This window comes from Coccomyxa subellipsoidea, assembly GCF_000258705.1.
Source record: "Coccomyxa subellipsoidea C-169, whole genome shotgun sequence".
NCBI lineage: Eukaryota > Viridiplantae > Chlorophyta > Trebouxiophyceae > Coccomyxaceae > Coccomyxa > Coccomyxa subellipsoidea.
In genome coordinates this window covers 1,731,678-1,756,683 of record NW_005178034.1, presented here as the reverse complement: position 1 = coordinate 1,756,683, position 25,006 = coordinate 1,731,678, and the positions used below count along the sequence as shown (strand labels likewise).

The window sequence follows — 25,006 nt, the reverse complement described above, 5'->3', positions numbered from 1 at the left end:
GTCCTGCTTTTAACCTACTCCCATTGATCAGGGCGAGCCAGGAGCGGTGCTCCCATTGGGGGGTCCCTGAGCACTGCTCCCACTGGGGGGACCAGGAGCACTGCTGCCACTGGCAGGGTGGCTGGCACTGCTGCCTGTCCGCCTCGGCTGGGAGCTGTCACCCGATGACCTGGCGTCCACTAGTAAGTGCCCCTTGATGACATCAGCGCAGTTGGCCGCGCTCGGCCGCTCCTCCGGCTGCCCCGTGCACCGGAACACAAGGTGCGCTATCTCCTGCGGCGCCTCTTCTGGCACCCTGCAAAGAATCAAAAACAAACCCAATTTTAGATTTCCAATTCAATTTCAAAATATATGGAGCGGGAATATGGGCTGATGCACGTGATTGATGGTCTGGCTCTCAGGGCCGATTGGATTTCTTGACTTTTTGCATGATATCAATACATAACCCCTCAAATGGCAAACTCAGATGGAAAGTCTTCTGCATGCTGCTCTCACTTCATGCCCATGTTGGTCATGATGGCTGACATGCAGCATTCGCACATCTTCTGGGCCTGGAGTCCAAAAGAGATGCATGCATGGGTGACACCCCCGTGACAACAAACCCACCTGATTTCTCTGAGGTTGCCCTGCCACACGGGCCGCTCCAGAGTGATGATCTCCCACAGCACAACTCCAAAGCTGAACATGTCCGCCTTGTTTGTCACCTTGCCTGCGAGCCCATCGACCCTCATCTTTCATATACAGTGGTGCTCCACCATGCACAACGATTGGTGCCCTCGCGAAAAACGATAATGCTTATCCGCCCATTTTAATTTCCACTGTCGAACTCAAAAGGTGACATCCTTGACAATAGTGCCAGTCATGGCAGTGCTGCATCAAGGGTACACACAATACAGAATTGATCCGTGCATTGTGCTTCTTATATGTTGTTCTCTGCGGCCAACAGAGGCAATGCTCGGAACGCCCAAGGCTGCCTAGGATGCTGTTCATTGGAGTTCTCTTCAGCAGATTTAAAAATTTAGAGATGTAAAATTATAAAAACTCCTACCTCCAAGGATGACCTCAGGCGCGAGCCACGCCCATGTGCCCGCCACTGGCATGGATGAAATGTGGGAATGGTCCATCTGCGCTGACAGACCTACATCGCTGATCTTGGCCGTGCCGTCAGCCGCCAGCAGCACGTTGCTGCTCTTCAAATCCAGGTGAACCACCCTGCAGACAAGCACACACCCATGCTTGACCTGGTCTCTTGCACAAGTGTTTTTTTTTCAGCAGATTATTTGCGCTGCGAAATTTCACACGCTGAGGGGTCACCCTTGGGACTGGGATATTTTAAAATACACCCATGGGACGGGGCTCTGATCCGCCTAGAACCTTTCCGTCATCGACTGCCAAGATCGCTAAGCAGGTCTGGATTTTATGCATCTCTAAGATCGCCCAGGGACGTTGGGGACTGCCGACTGGGCAACCCACAACTCCTAATCGAGGCCCTGTCGAACCTTTTGGGTTACAGTCGGCGAACTTAGGAGCCCCCAACTCTCAAATTTCTCTGAGCAGTGTGTACTGTGCTCTGCCATGGCTCAGATTCACTTTGAACCTTCCGGAATCCTCGGGTCTGCCTCTGTCTAATCCACTCGCGTACATGCAAAAGACATGAGCTGCACAGGTCTTGTCTCGTCACATGCTTGCATAATAGAACCGAACATCCACCCAGATTGCCCTTTAGATTGTTGTGTGACAAGAGCCAGCGCCTGATAATGTGCAGACTTCCAGGGCGTGCTTAGGTACTGAACATAGGATTGAGCAATGCAACATTCTTACCAAATGTCTACGGTGTGTAATAAGAGACTTGCCCCCTAGAACTTAGTGCATGGAGACCAGAGGAAAACCAGCAGCCATCTTCATGAAATGTTGTGTTTGGCGCGTTGTTCACCGCGGCCTGGTGAGAAGGGTGCAGAAAACTTACTTGAGCTCGTGCAGGAAATGCAGTCCAAGGGCGATCTCATGTGCAACCCGTTTGCCGCGGTTGTACCACTGGAAAATGGGCTGCCCGCTGCGCCCAATTCTGGGCAGCGCCTCCCACAGATTCCCATTCTCCATGAAGTCCATCGCCAGGATCGTGTTGCCCTGCGCAGGGTCAACATCCTTTTGCTTTCACCCTTTACTCACCCTCGCCCAATCCATTGTAGGGATATCTGTATTGTACTATATATCTGGGGGTAATATATAGAGGCCCCAGGGGGGCGGTATAAATACTGAGCACCGTGCCCACGGTTGATCGGGTCTTGCTTGGATCTGGCGAGTCCAACAAGGGGTAGGATTGTAGCAGCCTTTAAACTGCAGCTTGTCTGCAGAACGTACCTTGCCTTTTGGCAGGAAAAGCATGCAATAATAAAAATAATAATATATAGAGTGCCCTGTTCAAGGATCCACAGCCCTGACAAGACTTTCAGCACTGCTCAGCATCCAATTTGATGCCCTTTATTTTCCAAACTTTTCAAAGTACAGGGTTGCAGCCTGTGGGCGAGAATTGGACCGGCCTGGCCGTGAGCATGCTAGCTGCCTGGCAACTTGCTCGAAATGAAACTGCATTTGGGCAACACAGCTATATACAGCAACAAGAACTTCCGGCCATTTTGGTGCGTCAGCAACAGCAGGACAGCGAGACACTGTCCAATCTGCTAGATCCCATGGATCAGCACGAGGACAATTTACCGGCAGCAGGCTGGCGCCCACAAGAGGAATGATGTAGCGGCTGCCCCGGCATGCGCGCAGGATGCTCATCTCGTTGAGGAAGGCTTGTTGCTGCCCCAACGACTGGTCCTTGAGTCTCTTGATTGCCACCGGCGCCATTCTGTACGTCCCCTTCACCACCACCCCAAAGGCCCCCCTCCCAAGCTCCACCTCCCTGCCCTCCTCGTCTAGCTCCACCTGGCACCAAATCATTACTGATGGATCAGTAAACGTCTCTTAATTACTAATAGGTCAGTAACAAAACTCGTTGAGAATGGATACAATAATGTGCTGGGATTCTGAATGCACCAGTGCTGTATGTAACGATGCTTCTCAATTGCATTGTTTCCATTGTCAGGTCAGAGCCTCTGCGGTCACATGAAGCACTTAACACGCACAAGTGACTCCATGTAAAGACCTGACAAAACTTTGTGAGTCTGCTAATGTCTCTGGGGTTCCAGTCAGCATGCAAGACTAATTGACTGGTGGATCAACTGAGCAAACACCCCCACATCACCATGGTCCAGAGCAGAAGCGCGACCAAAGGCTCTAGATGTGCGCAAGTCACGATGAGTTCAGAGGACGGCAAAATCAGAACAGACTCTGGTGGCAGTAAGGTTGCATCTAAGCGGGAGCGGAAGGGACCCTGATTGTGGTTTTCAATGTATCCTTCCACACTCAGCAACCCTGATCAATAATGGCTGCATGCGAGTCTTCAAAGTATCCTTCCACACCCAGCAATCCTCATTAATATACGCTGCATGCGAGTCTTCAAAGTATCCTTCCACACCCAGCAATCCTCATTAATATACGCTGCATGCGAGTCTTCAAAGTATCCTTCCACACTCAGCAAGCCTGATCAGTAATGGCTGCATGCGTACCTTGAGCGCGTCCAGATCGAGCTCCCAGTCCTTCAGCCCGACCAGGGACTGCATGGCCAGATTGCCACCAGACGACCTCGTGCCAGGTGTTGACACGCCCTGGGCGCTGCTGAGTCGCCCGCTCGATTCACTTCCCCCTGAGCCGGTCAGGGGGACTGAGGCTATGCTGGAAGGGGCTTTCATGAAAGGGACGTAGCTGTGCCGTGGGTCGTCCGGAGGAGGTAACATGGAGTCTGAGTCGTGCAGCGCTGGCTCATGCACAGCCATCATCGCAGCTGCCTGCAAACCATTTCAATAGTTATTTTTTAGGGTTTAGGGTTTATTTTTATTTAGGGGTTTTAAGGGTAAATTCAGGTACACCCTACATAAAATACATAAAAATATAAAAATGAGCTTCCAGCACCATGCCAAATGGTGGGGGGACGGCCTGAAACGTCCTACAGCTTTTATGCATAGCACTGTCTCACTAGACACCTCTTGCTTTGATTGTGGCCACAAGTACCGTAAGGAAGGCTTTCATGTAGAGCTTTGAAAGCAAAAGTGACTCTGACTTCTGCACAATTCATCAGTAGACATCTCCTGCCTGACTACTGGACACATATCCTCTGAGACGCCCAATTTGAAGCCTCAGGGGCTAAATGACACCTGGCCAGATCTCAGGCAGCATTGTAATGTGTAGATCACTCACCTTGGCACCCAGGGAATAGTCCTTGTGCGAGCTTACGAGCGGTGTGCTGGAGGTCTTGCGCAGCCGCCGGCGCCGGTCAATGAGAAACCACGCCAGGGCCGCAGCGGTCACTGCAATTCCAGCGCAGACGCCAACCACGATTCCCACGATGACTCCGGTGCCAATGGAGGAGCCACCGGAAGCTGCTGAGGTGGCGACAGCTGGCGCGGGCGCATGGGCGGATGTGGCGTTGTCTCCCGGGCAAGAGGCTGGCCCGTAATTGTCCACCTGTACACAGAACCGCTTTTAAAGGTCGAAAGTTTCCTACTTGGCCCCAGCTGGCAATATAAATGCTGAGCACCGTGCACACGGTGGGTTGGGTCTCACTTGGATCTGGCGAGTCCGACAAGGAGTAGGATATGTGGCAATTTTTCCCTACAGCTTGTCTGCAGACGGGAACAGCATGTAACAACAACAATAATAGCAATGTTCTGGAATGTTGGGCGATCCAGTATGGGTCTGAAAAATACTAGGATGGAACAAATCTAGGCTGGAAAACCAAAAAAAGGTTATGTCCGTGACAGAGCCAGAATGGGGGATGAGTCACCTGGGTGATGTCATAGCCGCCATCATGGCCCATTTGTACAGGGACACCAGACGGTATGGGTCCGCACAGCCCAGGGTTGCCTGCTCGGACACAAACACCAATTCAGGTACAAACCTTTCTTTGAGATACCACAACTTCATACTAGGTGCATGCTGCTTGAACTGGTGTTTTACGCCTCTGTCCTTGGTACTCAAAAGGCGCGCAGCGTGCACAGCGCAAGCACCCTTCCAAAGATAAAGCAAGTTGTGCGATGGTTTTCCACTGCAGACAGCGCGGCGGCGCACCAGGTTGCAGCACGAGCGCTTGGAGGTTGGCAAAATGAGGTTTTCCATTTGCGTCAGCGGCCCATGCGGCGGGGATGCTGCCAGAGAGGTTGTTGTATGTCAGCGACATGTTGCGCAGCCCCTGTGCAGTGCTGTGAATTTGTTAGCAAGTGTTCTTTGTGGGCGTAGCTCACATTGGTCTTAATCTTCATCACATCAAGGCTGACGAGTGATGTTCCTCGCCAACTGAGGCGTAGATAATAAAAGTTACAAGCCAGTGCCCTGCCCTACTTAGGCTTTCCGGTTTGCCTCGAGGCTACTGCCATTGTCCCTTGCACTGCTGTGTGCTTATCCTTTGACTTGTGATGTTGCCATACAGCCATCTGAACAACTGATGTGTGAGGTGTTGTGGAAGGCAAAATGATAATTTCACCATACCTGCATGGAGCTGTTGGCGCCCCAGGAGGCAGGCAGCGAGCCCTGCAGGAAGTTGTGGTCGGCGTGCAGCTCCTGCAGGAAGGGCCACGCCCTCTCCCCGCCCTGTGGCGGCTGCCTGCGTATACAGAACAGATCCTTCATTTCTCAGTTTACTGCATAAGTGTGATATGGACGTCCCAGCAAAGCAGTGCATGCTGGGCGCTTACTGGGTGACAGGTCGCTGCAACATCTGAGTCCAACTGCAAAACAGGAGTCCTTTCAAACCTAAGTATATATTCGGGCTCAGGGAGCTTAGCAAGGCAGAGCATGCCCCTCTTCTTAGGTCGAGAGCATGCAGGGCTGACCAATGGAAAAGGAACGCACTGTTCTGGCAGCGTGCCATTCAGGTTGTTGCCCACAAGGATGAGTGAGCCCAGCGCTTCCATCCACAGCCACTCCCCCGGCAGCCCGCCTGCAGCGCATGAGGGAATTCCGATCACCCCACACGGACAGCCCAAGGTTTTGCTGAGGCAAAATCAATGCCTAGAGTTTAAAGCATGTTTCACATGTGCTGCTTGCCGGATCATCGACGAGCGGTTTCATGCAAGGTTCAGGTGACCAGAAAAGTCAATGACTCATTCGTCAGAGGAGAGCTATGCAGACCAAGAGACAGATGGGGCCCACCTGCGAGTTGGCTGTAACTCAGGTCCACAATGCTCAGGATGGGCAGATTGTCCTTCCAGGTCACCGGCAACATTCCTGTGAAGTTGCACTTTCTGCATGACACACAGCAACATCATTCCTATAGAGAACCCACTGCACCATACGTCCACTCTGAACTGGTTTCTGGCTTGGCTTGGACCTCTTTGCCTAAAAAGAGCATACAGACACCCAGCAAACTGAGCCCCTTGCAATGCCACTTGGCGTGTGCCATTCACCTTGTTACATCAGCGTGGTGTCAGGACCAGTGATTTTGAGGACAGTGTCATCGCCAGCTCTTGCCTCTGGCAGGCATTATAGTACCAATATGATGAAAGCCAGGGTGACTCACCCCAGAGTCAGCACCTCCAGCTTGCGCATGCTGCCGCTGGAGTTCCCCCAGTTTTCAGGCAGGGGTCCCCCCAGGCGCCAATTCAGGTCCAGCGCCAGCAGCCGCAGCGCAGGGAACGCCCCCTCATTCCCCCACGATTCCGGTAGAGACCCCTGCAATCACATCATTTACCTTTAATTAACTTCATCTTGATGAGCCGATGAGCACTTGCACATTAGGCATATTCTTTGGCAATCACAGGACAGGCAAGTACGAGCCCATGATGATATATATCCAAAGGTATAGTTTCACAAGGTGTCGGATTATGGCAGCCTTCAACTGCAGTTTGTCTGCAGGACGCACCTTGCCTCTTGGCAGGAAAAGCGTGTGATAATAATAATAATAATAGTTTGGTAGCAATAAGTGCGTGATGGCAGTAAGGTGAGCAAAAGAGAACAGCGTTTCCTGCTCCTCCCAATGCAAATGCTGAAGCGCTTGCAATGAGTTTAAGGCTGTATTGAGTGAGAACGGGGCAGTGTCTGTGATCACATCATGATGAAAGGAGATTGTGACTCACATGGATGTCATTGTTGATCAGGGTGAGTTCCTCCAGCCAGGGGAAGCTCATGTTGGCGGGGAGATACCCTGTCAGGAACTGGTTTGTAAAGTCCAGCTTTGTCAGTCTCGGGAGGTCTGAGGCAGCCAACAGCACAACTCCAATGTTTCCTGCAGCCAAAGATTCTAAATATAGGGTTTAACATAAAAATAAAAAGATAAAAAAACCCTTAAAAATATATATATAAAATAAGATTAACACCTCCAAGCAAGATACCCGGACATTTCCCTGATGGTCAAAGTAATGGCAGCAGAATGCGGATATCAAAACTCTATGCTTTGCTACATGCGGCGCCCTGTGATTGAAGACAAGCAGCAACTATCCTATACCTATCTCTGCGATTTTCCTCGGATGCCCTGCAGCAGAGGAACCTAGCAGGAACGAAGCAGGTGTTGACCAACATGAAACAAGGAATAGCAAAGTGGGTCAGAAAAGATAAGACAGCAGCTGATGGACCCATCAGAGCAACAGAAGATGCTGATCCAGATGAAGAAATAGAGACAGTGGACTCTGTGAGGTATGCCAGTGTACAAACAGGGGCATTGAAATTTTAAAGGGTCTTTCATGAAAGTCTTACCGGCTAGCTGGTGGTTCACAGAGCCATGCGCGCTCGAGGTATTGTCAGCAGCCGGAACTGGCAGGGGCGGGGTGAGCGCAGGAATACTGAGGGTGATACTGCGAACGTAGACGTCTGGCCAGCATGTCACCCCCCGCCAGCTGGCGCACATGGGCAGGCCAGGATCCCACATCCCATCTCCTGACCTCACCGCCTCGTCGAAGTTTGAGAAGGCCGCCTTGAGCTTCAGCATCAGCGCCATGTCACTGGCGCCTGTGTGGCAAAGTTTGTATGTTAGTGATCGGGAGCCTGCAGCTGAATTAACTCAACACGGGATGAGTCCAAACACAGTGAGAATTGACAGATTGAGAGCTCTTTCTTAAATTCTATGGCTTTTGATGCATGGGTTCTTAGTTGGTGAGTTCCTGCAAATAAAGATTAGGACAGAAAAAAATCTATAACAGGGCATGCTTGTCCAAAAAGCCATCGAGACAGATGCAACAAGTTTTGCAAAATTCAAGCTTGAAGTGTGGGTGCCGTAGCCTCAAGTTTGCATTTCTGGCATCACCGTCCTTGCAGTCGTCTCTGAGGAATTCTGGGCAAGCACGCCTTGTCAGACCATTCCAAAAGCTTTGAACTCCCTAGTTTCTTCCATGCTTGTAGCAGGAGTAACCCAAGAGTCAGGATGAGACACTTACTGGGCGCAGAAGTGTTTGCTGCATGTTGGATCACCGGTGCCGGCGCAGGGCAGGTTGGAGATACACCCTGGCCTCGGATGCAGCTGTCCTGCAGCAGCCCGCAGCTGAGCACCTCGTAGGGGGGCATCGGGCCGCAGAAGCGGTTGCCTGCGCCGAATGATACAATGAAATGTGTCATTAAACTTGAACGGTGGTGTTTTTTCTGAGTCTTTCCAGCCATCGTAAATGTTGTTGTGAAGTAATGGGGCAGCTGCAAGCATGCTCGAACAGTGAAGCCACTGAGCACCTAACCAGCCACAAGCCTCAGTTTTCTGCTACCACCTGAATTTGCAGATTGGGGACTGTGACATGAAAGGATCTGTGTAAATTCAATGCGCGACAGGTGCCCAATCCGGTCATAATAGACGGGAGCGCCCATGCATGTCAGATCAAGCCTTAGTAAGCCTCGCACCTTGTGTGATGAGCACGGATTGGGGCCCGCCCCAGCCAGTGGGCAGGGTGCCGCTTAGATTATTATTTGCAACGTCCATGACCTCCAGAGAGGGCATCGTGTACGGTGTATTCCATCTGTCATGCACCATATATTCTGGGTCATCCTCTATTTTTGCAGCTGTGGACTCCCAGACAAACTTACAAAAGACTCCCCCCCAGCAGTGTACATTTTTTCCCACTCTGGCTAGCAATCGGCACCCATGACTTTTACACGCGGCAGAGAGAAGCTTCAACGTGACAATACAAGGGAGAGCTGCATGGAGATATGAGAGTGGGAGGGTTAGGGCTGCTGCTGATCAGGAAGCCTTGAAATGGGTTACACGTGAAATAAAGCAGAGGAGAGGAGGGAACACACGCGGCTGGCAGGTTGCCAGAGAGGGAGTTGCTGTACAGGTGCAGACCTCTCAAGAAGTTGAACGAGGAACTCGAGCCCCACGCCGCAGGAATGGTGCCTGCAGATGTTCAACCAGAGATCATCAGGTTTGCTGTTGCTGGCCGGTTTAGGGGTGACTTTCAGATGCCAACACAGCTCGGCTTGAGTTGCATGTGTGCATGCTCTCAGGCTTTGTTCTTTGTGGGGATCTCGTACCCCCCAGCTGATTTTGATCAAGGTTGATGACAGTCATGTTCAGGCTGCTCCACTCAGGCGGCAGATTCCCTGCAATCGCAAATGTGATCAACGATGCTCGATGCTTTGCCACACCCTCTGCAATCTGGCCACGGCTTGCTGCTGGGCATGCACTGAATGAGTCAGCGGTGTGTGCAGCGCAGGACAAGTTCTTCACGCAGCTCAAAAACCGCACAGACGGCTTCAAAGTCATTGCAGAAGTTTTCGGGCGAGAAACCTTCAACAAAACCAACAGTTCTGCGGCAGGATAGTCCCTGCATTAGTGATCTGCTAGAGCTGTTGTCTAGATCAAGGGAGGGCCTGTTCTGTTGACGCTTCTTTTCAAAATGAAATATTTTGCATGCAGTAGGGAAGTAGTCACCTGTGAGCGTATTACTGGAGACATTTATGTTCTGCAGGGCGGGCAGGCTCTTTGCCCACTGACCAGGCAGGCTTCCCATGAGATAGCAATTGTTGATCTCCAACCTGCACCTCTCAACACTTTAGCGCATGAGGCACCTCTGCAAGAAGCATCCAATTTGAAAGATATAAAGGCATGCCATGAATGCCTTACATCCCCTGCCAGGGGCTAAAGCTGAGACACTCAGGGCCATATACAGTTTTGCAGCTTACGCCAAGGAAATTGAAAAACTGCTTGGGAAGGAAAAATTAACAATGTTTGTAGAAGTTCTTGCCTGCGTAGGAGCTGCATGCTGGTGCCATCGCTGCCCCAGTCTGCAGGCAGCGTTCCCTCCAGCCGAGGATTGAATGCCAGGTTCAGGATGCGCAGCTTGGGAAACGCCTCAGAGCTGCCCCAATATGCCGGCACTGAACCCTGCAGCCCCAAATTTTTTCAGCACCATGGCTTGTACTGCTGATAGACGCCCTCATGCGCACAAGAGCAGGCATGCACGAGAGCAGGCACTTTTTGAAACAATTTTGCAGCATAAAAAGTAAGGTGCCAAGGAGGCATCAAAATTCTTTTCTTCTGATAAAAAGCTCGTCTGCAGAAGAGCAGGCACCCTCAAAAACAACTTTGCGGCAGACAGAATCTGGTTGCAAAGCTGGCATGGAAGCTGACTTTGTTTTGTTCGGCAGCCCTTCTTCTGTAGGAGAGCAGGCGCTCCAAAGGCAAGTCAACGGCAAGTGAAAGGAAGCGTTGTCTTGCCTCAATGTGATTGTTGGACAGGTCCATCTCTTCCAGTGCAGCCATGGCCATGTTCGAGGCCGGCAGGGACCCAGAAAATGACTGATTGGCAAGGAATAGCTGCTGCAGGTTCGGAACCAGCGATGCCCCATACAGGACATCCGCAATGTTGCCTGCACAGAAAATTCCATCGCCCATCAGATAAGAATATGTCACTGCATGCCAGGACTTTCTGGATGCAGGGCAAAGCATGCACCAAACAACATGCAGTGCCAAGAGCAGCGCCATCCGGATGCATGGTGAAGCATGCACCAAAAAACAATGTAGTGCTTTGACTTTGCCTCTGAAGCCGACAGGATCACACAGCAATCGACAAAGAAAACGAGAACCTGCCAAGACCGCTGCAGCTGGCTCTACTATGGTCTCTTTTTGTGGCAGTCATGCATATGTGACGTGCACAAATCCTAGATTTCTATGCACTGGAAAAGTATGCGGCAAGAACAAGACCAGGTCTGGGTGCAGGATTTCATCATATCAAATCACAGGTATCCCCTGGGATTGGCTCATGCTTCTGGGTGAGGTTATGGTCCGCCCAGAATTTCTGCCACATTGACTGCCGACTTTCCTGAGGTAAATCAGAAATCCCTGGGATTGTCCAGAGTCATTGAAAAGTGCTGCCTGGGCAGCCCAGGATTTCTGGTGAGGCACTGTCAACCCCTGTCTGGGCAGCGAGAATCTTCCCACCTGTCAGCAGAGAGGCGTTGCTGGGAAAAACGATGCTGGTGACTTGCAGGGCTGCATTGCAGCCCACGCCATTCCACTGGCAGATGGCTGCCGGCTCCTCAGGATCTGTGCTCCAGCCAAAGCAGGGCACGCGCAGCTGAAACTGCCCAAAATTGGGCACCGCCCTCTTGATAAAGAGCAGCCCATTCTGATCCGCGCTGTACCCTGCCAGAGGACAATTGTTATTAGATAGTATTTCACAATAGAGACCTTCTGCTCCCACCTGAGGCTCATTGGTATTGTAGGCAGTCTGTCACTGCCCATCTATATATCACAAACTTCTCATGTGTCTGCATTCCCTCCAAAATATTTTCAATGTAGCCTTCACTGAATGCTGGCAGCACCTTTTGCACTTCACCGAGGCCAGCAACCTTTGAGACCTTGCTGCTCGCAGGCACTGTCTTCCTGTGTTCTGTAATGTATGGTCCTTAGCGCAAGGCAACAGCACTGTTTGCAGCATTAAGCACACTTCATTTAATTTGCAGAACTTGCCGCAGACAATAAGTGACAGGTGTGGGCACGTCTGTTGATGGCATAGGAGGTCTTTTAAGGTTCAGTCTTGTGGAAAATTCGATGAAGGTGAGCAGCAGCTAGGAGCAAAGTACTGAGAGGAGGGTGTGGGGTGTACCTTTGGCGTCTGTCAGGGGCTGGCAGCAGGAGAAGGGGCATTGGTAGCAAAGAATGGCAACGATCAAGGCTGCAAAGATCCCATTACGCCCAAAACGTCGTCTATTCGACACTGAGTGCCTCACGGGCCCTCCTTGCATCAGTAGGGCCGACACAGGATGCCAGGCACCTAATCCACCCCTGCGATTGGAGGAACAGTCCATAGGTGATGACATCAGGTATTTTTTCGAGCAAGAACATATCAAAAGCTTGACTCACTTCGTCCTTCTGCCGCGCACCAGGCAGAGGGCTCTTCTGGCAACAGAGACATGTGCGCATGGTGAAGAAAATTCTTGGCAAATTACACATGTGCTCTTTGTTCTTCTGCCAAGAAGGCGAGAGTCGGTGACACTCACCGGTGACGCCAGTTGCTATCCAAGGGCCAACCACACTCTTGGAGGCGACGAAGTGGTTGGTTTCAGGGTACCTGGCTAGCTGCTCAATCATCGGGAATGCCTGGCTTGACCTCCAAACTTTTCCCCCTTCTTCACGTAAAAGCTTTGCTTGTCGAGCCAAAGACGGCCGGCTTACGTGTCCTCGTAGGAATACCTTACTCAGGCCCGTGGAGCTGCGATGGGCCGGCAGAGTTGCTCATCAGCACGATGCAAAGAAGACCTAACTGTAGTGGGACTGTGTAGAGAAAGCTGCGAGGACGCAAAGAGCATCCCAAGCATCCTCGCTTCGGATTCGACAGCGCATGACGCATGCGTCTCGAAACGGTGGTCCAGTTTTGGCTTGGCAAGGAACGGCGTGAAACTGGCCCCAATAGGCCATGAAAGGTCTCTCAGCTCCCAAACTAACTTTGAGATGCTGCCCACCGTGTTAGGGCTCATCATGCCCAATACTGCCTTGCGCTTTCCTTTTTGGAAATTCTGCCAATGATTTATCATTGCATATTTCATCATTGGAGGCCATGCCAACACTGCCTCATTACGCATGCATTGCACAAGAAGCCTGGGGTTTGCCTGACTCCAGGCTCCTAGTGCAAATGCCCTGAGCTGTTCAGGCCCTCTGAGATCATAACATTGACTATATTCATCCACCACACCACACCACACCGCGCCACAACCTCAGGTACTACCCACCGGTAGCACGTGAGAAATGGGTCCTATGTACCGCCCCGGCATACATGTCCTAAGCGAGCTCTGTGGGCAACTTCACACCGCCACCGCGGCAAACCGCGACACATGCTGCTAAACTCTTGATCAAAGCCAACATGAGGCATGCCACATGTGTGTACACGCAGATGTCATATCGCTGGGGACCTGCATGCTTCCATGCATTTGATTTCCAATGCGCAGCCACCGATACTGGAGATGCCCTTTGGCCTTTCAGCCCACTCGAAAGCTTTCTACGAAGCATAAGAATGTGCTCATGATGGGCATGGAACGCCCCATTTGAGGTTTCAATTGACATCGGAGCACCTGCCGATCACCTGAGTCAGGGATGAGAATTCAATCGGCCTTGATCGAAATTGCAGATTATAGCCTCCAGAATTTGGCTTAAGAGTTCAATGTTGACAGAATTTGATGTCTCAGAACATAATTTGTCTGCCCCGGATCACCCTGCGAAGATCGGGATGCCGTACGTTCTGATGCGATCTGACTCCCTTCAAGAATCTAATGTTGTGAAATTGAATCTTTCTATTATTTATGATTATGATTTTTTTTGGAATGAACGAATCCTATTATATATTTTTTAGTACCGGTTCGAGCGAGCACCCCGTGTTGTCTGCAGGACATGAACCAAGATTCCTCTGACGATCTTTACGGAACGGAGATATGCAATCCACTAAATTAAATGTGGCTTTACTCGTCGTTTTTGGCCTTTGGTACCCAGCCTCATCAATTTTGCAGGTAAGCAAAGTGTGCATGGCACCAGCATTGGCAGGGACTGCAGCAATTCAGGGCCTTGCTGCTGTGAACTAACAATTCGCCTTCAGGTACTTCTTACAGTGCAAAGGCCGTTGCAGGAAGGAGGGAGCAGGCAACCCAGTTTGATCCAGCGCTGGTCAAAAGTCAACGCAACAGCATATCCTGGGGGCACCTACAAATACAGCAGCATAGAAAATTTCCCAGGTTCCCCAGGGATCTCAGCCGCTCTGATCACCCTTTACCCAGGAGGTGTCCGCGAACTGCACTGGCACAATGTCACCGAGTGGGCAATCATCCTGAATGGCACATGCAGGTGCGTAAGTTCATATCGGATCATCCGAGACAAAGAGTGAAGCATACACGAGACCATTCTGAGCTGCTGCATGTATCACAATCGTCCTCTTTAAGCCAGCCACCTATCTAGTACGGGCTGCAAGCATATCTAAGACACGTGCATCAGCAGAGCAACACCGAAATTGGTGTCGGCCTTGGTAGTGTGCCCTCACCTCTTCCTTAAGAGTCTGTCAGTGGAGTCACTTTCAATTTGATATTGGCTTCACAGGGCAACGGTGATGGAGAGCGGCAAAGAGCGGCCGGCGGAGACGTGGGATTTTGGGGCGGGTGATGTCTGGTACTTCAGGCCCAACGAAGGCCATATGGTCCAGGGCCTACAGCCGGGCTGCACCTATCTGGCAGGCGCGCACACAGCCCCAAAAGACAGCCAGATTGAATGCACTGCAGCTTGCTGGGGCAGCATGAACACACTGCTGGAGTAGGACCATGCTTCTGACTCAGAAGTACTAAGTCCATCTGGATTGGCCTTCTTTGATCTCGTTTGGCCAAGAGATATGCCACATTGGAAAAGCCCCTGCAGGAATTTGATCGCAGCAGGGTGTCAGCATGCAGAAGCAACTGACGGCCCTGTGCTCACTTCCTCGCAAGCATCGAGGATACAATGGTGGTATGGGATCTGAAGAGCCGGATTGGCAGCACCCTTTATGCGAGCTGATTGGGCGGGGCTCCTTGAGAGTTCTGTACCAAGCTGGTGGCAACGCGGAGGAGGTCCTTCGATCGATCTGATACTGCCGCTGCACAGATGGCCTCGGCACCATACTCACTGTGGATTTGGTCCTGCCTGGATCTGGCGGGTCGAACAAGGGGAAGATTTTGACAGCCTCTGCATGCAGCTTGTCTGCATATATGCACCTTGGCTTTGGCAGGATAAGCCCTTTTTGATAAGAAAAAATGTTGCATGCAGGCTACGATGACGGCTCGTTTGAGGACAGGGAGTCGCTCAGCCTGAGCGCGTGGCTGTCGACGGCGCCGGCCGCAGTAGTCGCGCAGGGCCTTGGGGTGACTAAGGGTGACATAACCCGGCACCTGGCGCGCGACACCTTCACGTTCCTGCCGCTCGGGCCGGCGCCGGATTTGTCGCTGGAGGAGTTCCGCGCGCAAGTCGGTCGGCCGCCGCAGCAGCCGGTGGCACTGACTCACCGCTTCCAGCTAGCGCAGGTCATCCCGGAGGTGAGGCCTGATTTGGCCCGGCCGCGCATGCAATTTAGGAGCCTGATCTGGCTCGGCTGTGCATGCATACTTGCAGCATGATCTGGCACTGCTGCGCATGAAATTTGAACCCTGCTCTGCTTAGCTGTGCCAAAACTCAAAAAGCCTCCTGTGGCTCAGCTGCACAGTCACAGTAGCGGCCTTATCAGGCATGTCTGTGCAAGCAAGCTAGCGGCCTGATCCGGCCGGGGCTGCGCACAAAATTCAGCGCCCTGCCCGGCCTCGCCTGCGCAAGCCAGTGCAGGAGACTAATCTCACTTTGTATCACATGTTAAGGAGGGAGATGGCCTCCAGATGCAACCTGATGAGGCTTGCTGCAGCTTGGTGTGTCCTGGGTTTGGCACAGTCAGTCAGGGGCGTGGGCTTTAAGGATTGCGATGCATGTGAAATGCGGTTGTCATAAATTCGCTTGTTGGCGGGCGAACAGAGCGGCGTTGACAGAGCATACTGCCCTGTGAGCCTTGCCACCGCGTCTGACATGCATAACCCTTGTGAGCTCTGCGGTGAATCCAGTCCAATTATCAAAATCACTGCAGCATGGTTGCCTGATGCATGCGCAGGTGAACACGGCTGGCGGCTTCATAAGCATTGCGCAGGTGACCAATTTTCCGGTGTCGACTGAGATGAGCGGGGCTCTGGTGAGGTTCGCCCCCGGAGCCCTGCGCCAGCTGCACTGGCACCCGGGCCACGCCGAGTGGCAGTACGTAATCAACGGCTCACTCACGGTGCGTTAGCAAATTTGAAAAATTTGCTGAAAAACCATTTACTGTGGTAATCAACTTAAACCCCGCAGGAAATAAAAAATGTGAAGTTGAGGGGTTGAATGTCTTTGAATCGGTTCAAACGAGGCAGCCCTTTCTCCTTCTTCTGGCCCTGGCTCTGCCTTGATGTCTGCATGCTTCCTTTCCCTAGTTGACCGAGGGCATGATAGTCCACACGGAGCATTGTGAGGGAATAATTGTCCTACTTGGGCCTCCCTGGAAACCAAGGAAGTATGGCCGTGGAGTCCATTTGCAGCGCTGCCTGCTGAATATGAATTAGGACGGGCGCAAGTGCCAGCAAGTGCAAGAGCCAAATCAGGGAGGAGAAGCTGCCTCGCTACGTCTACTGCAGTTCTGAACTACCGCTCCAGCAAGCGTGATGCATTTTGCGGTCTTGGAGGGTAGCAAAAAAGAGACGTGCATGCATGCGCGCAGGCGGGGGTGTTTATGAAGCCGGGGGAATACGAGGATGGTTTCCTGGGGCCAGGGGACGCGGGTTATGCGCCAAAAGGGTCTGCGCACTGGTTGCTCAATGCATCCAATGACACGGACGCTTACGTGGTCCTCATATTTGACGATGGCACCTTCACAAACATCGATCTGCCTTGGTTCATCGGCAACGTGGATCCAGAGGTAAGGGCTCTTCTCTGCAGTTATGAATGGACCCAGTGGTTAGTAACTAATGACTCACCTGCTATAGCGGACTCTATAACTACAGATTCCATGCAGCCCAATGCAAGCATGCACATTCTTTCTTGGATTCCTTTGGATCCTAAGTCCACAGAAGTCCTCTAGGTGGGGCAAGCTATCATATGACATTCAAGGCAGGGATGCCTGAAGACATTCCTGGCTTGGTCTGTCTTTTGTGATTTTAAAAGAACCTGAGTTTGAAATTTGGCCCAAAAGGGAAAGCGGTTGCTATTTTGCTCTTGTCAACGTTCTGTCTGTGCTAGCTAGTTGGCCGCTGTCCAACATAATCCTCTGTATCCAGAATATACCTCCTATCTTACACCGAGTAACGCTTGGAGTATATGTGCAGCCTTCTTCGTCCCCCGTGCCTATGTGAGATCAGTATGCGATGGTGTGAGGGGTGCAGGAAATCATGCCGATCTGCTTTTGAGGGGTTTTCTTCTGCTGTGCAGATTACCGCGGCCAGTCTGAACACGAGCGTGGCGTTTGCCAAGGCCATCAACTATGCAGTGCCCACCATGGTTCCAGCTGGGAGCTGCGACCCTGGAAATAACGGCGTCCGACCAAGGAACACAAACCGAGATTAATGGTTAAAGGTTTATCCCCTTGTCTTTTCAAGGGAGCAGCCTGGTGTGTGCCAGTTTTGAGAGGAGCCACGCCTAGTGATGGTGGGAAAACGGTTGTGTTAGGGGCTTGACAATAGACAGTGATAGAAACATTGACTATCTCGGTTGGAATATGCATTAAAAGTGGACACATTACGAGAAACGGATCCAGATGTTCACATACGGTACTTCCCACATCCAAGAAATGCATGTCTTCTGAAATACTCCATTCCATATGTGCCGCCCCAACGGACATGGCAAATTAGCTATAGCAAAAGCTTGGCAAAAACCACGGATCACTGATCTGGCAAAATTTACACACCTTTGGCTACATCATTATCAATTGTTGCTCAGTTGGCTCTGTTACAGAAGGCCAGCAAAGAATGTTGCATCCTTATGGCTCTGTTTCTTGGTGACGCCACCGCCCTTGTCACCCTTCCTCCGCTTCTTCTTCTGTGGTTTTTGCTTTGCAGAGTCTGAATCGCTGTCCTCTGCGTCTTGGTCGCCATCCTGCACAGCCTGCAAATAACACATGCGCTCTTACTAAGGGCAAAAGAGAGCAGTGGTGCATTTGTATATGGAAGCACAAGAAGCAATCTCACGGTCTTGAGAGGATGTGCCCTGACAAGGTCGCTCCTTTCTGTGGCGCCTTCCATGCACGTGTCACCTTGCAGAAAAGGTTCATGATATTCCAGTATATTGCTCACTTGACCACAAGGGACATGGAAAGCCATGTGTATGCTTTCCACTAACAGTGCCTCCGTTCCTTTTTCCAACAGAACGTTTGTGCAAGCCACAATTTCCTTGAAGCCTCTCAGGAAGCAAAGTGCACCGGCATGTGCTATGGAAGATTTGATGTTGAAATGCACAAGTCATGTCCAGAGCTACATGGCATGGTAACAGGATATCAGTGGACCCTTCAACCAAACCCGACATGTGAGGCTGAAATCAAGCGCCAATCAGGTGCCGGGCTTGCCGACACCGAAACTGCCGCTTCTTCTTGCCTCTGAATGACGCTCTATTCAGGGGGTTTGGAGTTCAAACTTTTATTCTATTCAGGGTTCAGGGTTTCAAGGCACGTACTCACTTTGCCACACAAAAAATAAACCATCAAGATCCACGTGCAGCAGCGCACCGTGTCTGCAGCCTCATCTTCCCCGTCATCTTCCTCGTGCAAAGCTGAGAGATCCCACAAGCGCAGCACGGCATCATGGCTGGTGCTGGCGAGGCGGCTGCGGCCGGGTGATAGCGCCAATGACTCAACGGGGTAGTCACCGTGCTCGCCAACAACGCCCAGCATGCGGTTGGGCAGAATGGAGATCAGACGGATCAGGCCGTCGTGCGAGCCAGTGATCACTGTGTCCTCGTCGAACGCTACAACTGCGTCTACGGAGTTTGGGTGACCTGCAGGCAAGGATGCAATTTCAGAACGAACGCAAGGAGAGTTCCATGCAAAATGCTTGCCAGATATCGAGCCGGAATGCACAAAACTGCGCACGCAAGCAAGAGTGCATGTATCTCCTATTTGGGAAGTCTTATGTGGTTTCTTTGCCTTGCTACACTCAAAGCACTGCACCATGATGGCTTGTATACCAGGTGAGGATATGTTGCCGCTGATGGTCAGAAAAAAGAAGTCTCACACCTGGGAAACGGTCGGAGCAGTCGTTGAAGTAGCCCCAGCTGAAGAGGCTGAGCACGCCCATCTGGCTCCCAGTCACCACCTTATTGCCGCTCTTAACCACCGCCACCGCCAGCAGCTCATCGTCCGCGTCGTCCTCAGATCGCGCGCGCAGCTGCGCCAAATCAGGCGCGTCAGTCTTGCGCCAAATCAGGTAATCGAGGTCGCGCCAGATCAGGCTGGTTTTTGCATGCCACGCTAGGGCATCTAGTCACGCTAAATAACAGGCATCAAGTTGTGCCAAGCAGGTGCATCAGACCGTGCCAAACCAGGATATTATGGTGAGCAGGGTTCAATATGTCAAGCCAATCTGGGCGTAAAGTGCAATGGCATCCAAGGCCCCAGAGGGTGGTATTAGATCAGGGATCTGGCAAAGTCGGCTGCTGGATTTAGTGCACTGCTGGCATATGCTGACCCAGCGTTAGACACTCAGGGCGTTGCGACTTGCACCTTTCGTGTCCGCAGGTCTGTGATGCTGATTGTGGCGTCCGCGCTCGTGGCAACCAGGCAGTTGTCTCGCTCCTGTTCACACAACGCCATTTAGAAATCTCTCTATTTCACAATTAGTGCCACCAACTGCTGTACAAACAAATGATGGCGTGCCCTGAGACCAGATGAAATATTCCAAAGGGGATCAGTAGGAAAACAAACCATCAGTGCCGGGTGAAGATTCCAGCTAGACGTGCAAGCAAGGATACCAAAGTGGCAGTAATTGATCCGGCTCGGTCCTATGACTGAACCCAACATTGCTGTCCCCCACTGGAAAACAGTTGCGCTCAGGCTCTGCAGGAAGCACATATTGATGCAGGTGTAGGGGATACTTATAAGGGCCAGAGACGCTGACCTGATACGCAAAATCGGATATAAAGTCAGTGTGCTCGGAGAACTCAGCCACGGCGGCGCTCTGGCGGCCGTCCCACAGCTTCACACAGCCGTCATCGTCCCCCGAAGCCACCAAGCCACTGGCGAGCGGGTGAATGCAGTTTATCGGCGCTTCGTGCGCGTCTGTCTGCCAGCGCGTTACCTTCCCTGACCCCAGGTCTATTGCCTTCATGTTCCTGTACGCAAAATTCTTGACTTTCCTAACTCTGGCAGAGGCAGATGTCTGCTACTGCTCCGCTGGCATCTCCACTGCTCCGGCATAGAGGCTGAGAGCCTGCTACTTTGCAGAGTGGCGAGCATGGCATTGCAGAGGACATTTTGCGGTGGCAGCTTGTGCAATGTTGTTTGCAGGTAAAGCACGGAAAAGGGTGATGCAGGGTCAGGGGGGGGCCTACTTGTCTGCAGAAGCAGTGAGGAGCCTGGCGCCATCTGCAGTGAAGCGCACAGCTCTGCAGGACTCTTTGTGTGCTTTCTTCGACACCACCTCCTCGGCAGTGGACGTGCTGGGCTCTCCAGCCGAGGTCATTCTGAAAGCTTGCACTCGGCCATCGATCAAGCCCACAGCTGCCAGCATCTCTGTAGGATGGAAGCAGCAGTCCTGCAGTACAAGGCGTCCAAATTATGGATCACGACTAATGACATGCACTTCGTGCTAATATCATTTCGTTGGAAACATTTTTCTGTAGCATATGATCTTCCACGTGCAACTACCCCCCGCATCAACTGAAAGTTGTTTGTCTCGGTCCATGGAAGTGCTCCTTACCATCGGCTGCTCAAGCAGCTCGACATCGATGGAGCTGTTCTGCATCGATACAGGGGATCGAATTGCCGTGCGCAATTCACTTAGTTCTTCAGCAGCCCGTGTTCTCTCTGCGTTGCCCTTTTGTGATCTGCAAAACAGATCTCTTATCAAAACGTGCACAGGTCCGCACCCAGATGGGATGATCTGCCGATTAATGATTGTGCAGAATGAGGGGCAGATCTCGAGGGCCCTCCGAGTCTCGAATCTTCAAGTAGTGCTTGGGCTCTTGCTACTTTGGACTTCCGACGGAACAGTCAGCATCAGTCAGCACCTCTTGCATGGCACCTTGCATCTGGCGAGCTTTAAAGTTCTAAAGACCTTCAGCTTACAACTTTCTCCACTCTCATATGCCATGCGCATTCAGAGTTTCACAGCTGCTCTGAAATTCCACGGCTGTCCCGGAGGTGGGCCTAAAACATTCAGGGGCTTTGAATTCGCCCCGGACAGTTAAGGGCCTCAATTCGAGGCCTGCCCGGCCTGAAATCCCGGGGCGGCCCCATGCTGCCTCTCAATTATCCCTGGGCTGGAAATAAATTCATTTCCTCCGATTCGAATGTGTGGTCGTCAGAGCTGCGGCCGCCCTTGAAGATATCAGGTAACACCATTATGATATCATTACTAATGACTCATTAGCCAAGGGCACGTGATCACGTGCCCATCATGATGGAGAATGTGAAGCATGCACACAACAAGGTCCAGTTCGCACAACTTGAAATTTGAGATTTAAGATATCGTGAGGCACTTTTAACGGAAGCTTCCGTCCCCACCTTAAGGCTTGTGAAAGTCAAAAAATCCCGGGGCTGCCCGGAATTCATGGGCTGCCGACCCCGGGGACAGTCCCAGACCTGGGCAAGCTCAATTCGAAAAATCTCGGGGGCGTCCCCAATATCTTGCCCGGTACCCGGGACTACATGGTCGATCCCCCCGGGGAACCGACTGGGTTGTCAAACCCTGTGCGCAATGCGCACATGCGCATCTGTGAGAGGGCTACTTTCAGATGCACCTTCACTGAAACTTCAGCACTTCATACAGATTCGCAGCATCAGAAACCCTAGTTTCAATTTCCTGGCCTCAGGCCAACAGTAGGCTTCTGTTAGCAGCCAATCCGGACACCACATAAAAACTCAGAGTCACTCTTGAAATCAGCAAATTGCAATGAACTGAAATAGGTACACCACATACCCAACCCTTACTGTACATGGACACACACCCACAGAGAAAACCCAACATGCGTGCTGTGTTCTTTGATAACAGATCAGAAGGGTCTTGCATGCTTCACCAATGTCTATAGTCCCATCTGTACTCAAGCTTTGGAGCCACTCAAGAGTAGAGCAAAGAGCAACTGGTCTTGAGCCGAGCTGGCTCAAAAGAATGATGTCATCAAAATGCTTTTCATGCAAATCTGCTGCAGCAACCAGGTTCCGGAGAGTGATGGCTGAGTGACAAACAAAAGCCCATCATTGATCAAAGACCGGGGAACCTAGTTTTATAAGGGCATAACACAATTCCTAGGTGGCACGGCCGTCATGCACACTGGAAAGCTTTGAAGAACCTAGAAGCCACACCAAGCATCATATCTTGATATAATAGCAGCCAATTCGGTAGGTTGTTCGGTCAATGCGTGCTTTTAATGCGGCAGAAAACACTGGGCAGCATGTTCCCCAGCAGCAGCTATTGTACATGTGCATTCATGGCTCGCTTTGGGGCCTGCCCTGATTTTCAGCTCTGTAAGGACTTTCCCTTCATACTCAGGAAGGAGTAACCACCAAAGCCGTGAAGGAGCAATAATGGTGCGCCATGAAGAGGCGTGCCCGTCCCTCTGGGCCCCAAAACTGTGCGTAAACACAGATGAGCATTTTTGTTCCACGCATGTGGAACTGTGGCAGAGGATAATACTTTGATAGGACGTCACACCAGCTAGCTGGCTTACTGCTAACTTGAAAGCTCTGCCCGACGGAGTTCCCTGACTGCGCTCAATTCAAATTTGAATGCGACAGTTGATGTTTGACCGCGGCAGAAGTATGGCGCATTCACAGGCGCTGGCGGCTTCTGGCAAATAGAGCGAGGCCGATGGAGGCCGCAGCAAGGGCTGTGCCTGCCAGAAGGATGTCCCTGTTCACACCACACCCAACAGCTCAGATCCAGGGTGGACACCCCGCCAAAAACTCTGAACTTCTCTCATTGACAGAGAAGCACAGACAAGCATCCCAAGTTCTCTCACCAAGGGCGTGTTATATGAGGTATTGCAAGCAACGAGCAACACATGATCCTGTACACACCAATATAGGTGGCCTACAGCTCGTTAAGATTGTGTGTTGGCAAACGGTTACAAGAAGGTACAAAGAGGAGACATCACTTGCCTGCGCGTGAGGCTGTTGTAATAAGCAGACAGCTGTGATTGCACCCCTCTGGACGCATCCTGGGGTGTATGCTCGGGCTCCTGAACCAAGAAAACGGCATCAACGGGCATCAATAGGGCACCAATAGGCATCAATGGCAATGGCAATAGGGCATCAATAGGCATCTATGTCCTATTGCACATCCCAGGCTCTCTCCACAGGCCATTCCACAACCTTTCCTAAAGCTTTCACTGTAGCTTTCAGGCTTAGTTACTCAACCCAGAACTTTGGAGAGGCACGCCATTGAATTGGTGCCTGTTAAGACAATCACATGCTGCATAAAGGAAATTGTGGCCTATGGCATGCCACGGCGTGGGGGCATATCATCCTAGCAAGGTGGACATCTTCCCTTTAAAAATTCAAGGGGGATTTGAGTTGGGAGGGCTCACGGATGAGGGCAGGGCGTTGGCCAGAAGGGGCCCAGCCACATACTCCTCCAGCTGATGCCTCAGAGCCTCCTGCTCCACCACAACACCTGCACCATGCACAAGAAGTCAATTCACTCCAAAGCACTTTCAGAGCCTCTAGGACCATAAAAATTACTTGTCAGCAAGTAAGGGTGTCACCGCCTGCCTCAAGTTCCAGCTGTTTGATAGGTCTTGCCTCTGACCCTCGTTGCAGATGCAATGATTCAGAGCACATGGAAAGATAGGCTTGAGCGGGGGCTGTTAGGGGGAGAAAAGGGTGCAAGGAATGGCTGCCCACACCTGCCCAGCTGCTGCCCTTTGCCTTGCCTGTATCGGGCACATATTTATCTACCAGCAGCCCCATGTAGCGCATGTTAGTTGGGCTGTCTGCCTCTCGCGCGTGCACAAACATCTTCCCCGAAGCAGGCTGCAGCGAGCAATGCAGTGCGAATGTGCTGGCATACCCCGGCCTGCAGGTGCATACGTAGACTTTTATGAGGGTTTTGCACGCATCAGCCTGACCATGCTGACCCTTAGCTCCTCTTTTGGTGATGCACCTGGCAACTCCCCGTGTGGGCATCGACTCCCTCGATCAAATTTCCTTGGTGATCTCTAACACGCGGTGTGGTGTTTAAACACTTGATGCAATAACAACGATCCGCTTTGCTTGAGGCCAGTTTTACCTTCTGTATTCGAAGACCCACTCATTGGTGAACTTGCCATGCCAGTCTGAAGCAGGGCTGTAGACTGATGTCCCCCCAGCAAAAGTCTTATCGGCCTCAACACGAAACCCATGCTCCACCATCAAGCCTGCAGCAATCCATGCTCAGATTGGCTCTGAATTCCTGGCTGTGGCCATTCTGCAGAGGCTGCCTGCTTCTGCAGCGACTCAATTGTTGAAAGAACATCTTACAATGTAATGCTAGGGCAAGTATGCTTCCTCCATCGTCCGTTTGCACGAAACGCGGTTCCCGAACAGCGCTCTGAAAGTGCTTTTCCATTGTAGGGCTTGTTTCCGAGCTTCCCACAGAGCTCATTCCGATGCATTTCACCTGATCATGCCTATTCTGAAATTACTTGTGTCGGAACACAGTGTCATCGTTCAGTGGTGCTGAGTCAAACATGTGCTCGAGCTTCATGGGGCCATCTGATGGACCGCTCGCTGAACCTGAAAGCTTGGCG

The 25,006-nt window shown here is 51.6% G+C and overlaps 4 protein-coding genes across 4 annotated transcripts; 1 reads left to right on the top strand and 3 right to left on the bottom strand.

The window, feature by feature from the left end:
• Positions 1 to 27: 27 nt before the first annotated feature.
• COCSUDRAFT_64012 (hypothetical protein) lies at positions 28 to 12,610 on the bottom strand (the record flags this gene model as incomplete). Its single annotated transcript, XM_005647376.1, has 21 exons — positions 28 to 295; positions 607 to 709; positions 1,049 to 1,212; positions 1,967 to 2,127; positions 2,716 to 2,931; positions 3,615 to 3,893; positions 4,303 to 4,569; positions 4,889 to 4,968; positions 5,173 to 5,293; positions 5,590 to 5,704; positions 5,953 to 6,040; positions 6,253 to 6,344; positions 6,620 to 6,771; positions 7,176 to 7,324; positions 7,792 to 8,043; positions 8,469 to 8,615; positions 8,920 to 9,035; positions 9,316 to 9,412; positions 9,550 to 9,618; positions 11,459 to 11,662; positions 12,520 to 12,610. The coding sequence occupies 21 exons, from the start codon at positions 12,608 to 12,610 to the stop codon at positions 28 to 30; spliced, it is 3,231 nt and encodes a 1,076-aa protein (XP_005647433.1).
• Positions 12,611 to 14,609: 1,999 nt separating this feature from the next.
• COCSUDRAFT_42471 (RmlC-like cupin) lies at positions 14,610 to 17,638 on the top strand (the record flags this gene model as incomplete). The annotated part of the gene is made up of 5 exons (XM_005647375.1): positions 14,610 to 14,658; positions 15,296 to 15,561; positions 16,161 to 16,325; positions 16,797 to 16,994; positions 17,504 to 17,638. The coding sequence occupies 5 exons, from the start codon at positions 14,610 to 14,612 to the stop codon at positions 17,636 to 17,638; spliced, it is 813 nt and encodes a 270-aa protein (XP_005647432.1).
• Positions 17,639 to 18,707: 1,069 nt separating this feature from the next.
• On the bottom strand, positions 18,708 to 21,024 carry COCSUDRAFT_16012 (WD40 repeat-like protein; the record flags this gene model as incomplete). The annotated part of the gene is made up of 6 exons (XM_005647374.1): positions 18,708 to 19,060; positions 19,299 to 19,449; positions 19,785 to 19,853; positions 20,179 to 20,392; positions 20,612 to 20,814; positions 20,980 to 21,024. 6 exons carry the CDS (start codon positions 21,022 to 21,024, stop codon positions 18,708 to 18,710), a joined length of 1,035 nt encoding a protein of 344 aa, XP_005647431.1.
• Positions 21,025 to 22,983: 1,959 nt separating this feature from the next.
• COCSUDRAFT_66438 (hypothetical protein) lies at positions 22,984 to 24,938 on the bottom strand. The gene is made up of 6 exons (XM_005647373.1): positions 24,738 to 24,938; positions 24,508 to 24,634; positions 24,125 to 24,294; positions 23,807 to 23,892; positions 23,379 to 23,458; positions 22,984 to 23,130 (listed from the first exon to the last, which is right to left on the bottom strand). Exons 1-6 carry the CDS (start codon positions 24,859 to 24,861, stop codon positions 23,049 to 23,051), a joined length of 669 nt encoding a protein of 222 aa, XP_005647430.1. The 5' UTR covers positions 24,862 to 24,938; the 3' UTR covers positions 22,984 to 23,048.
• Between the last annotated feature and the right edge of the window lie 68 nt (positions 24,939 to 25,006).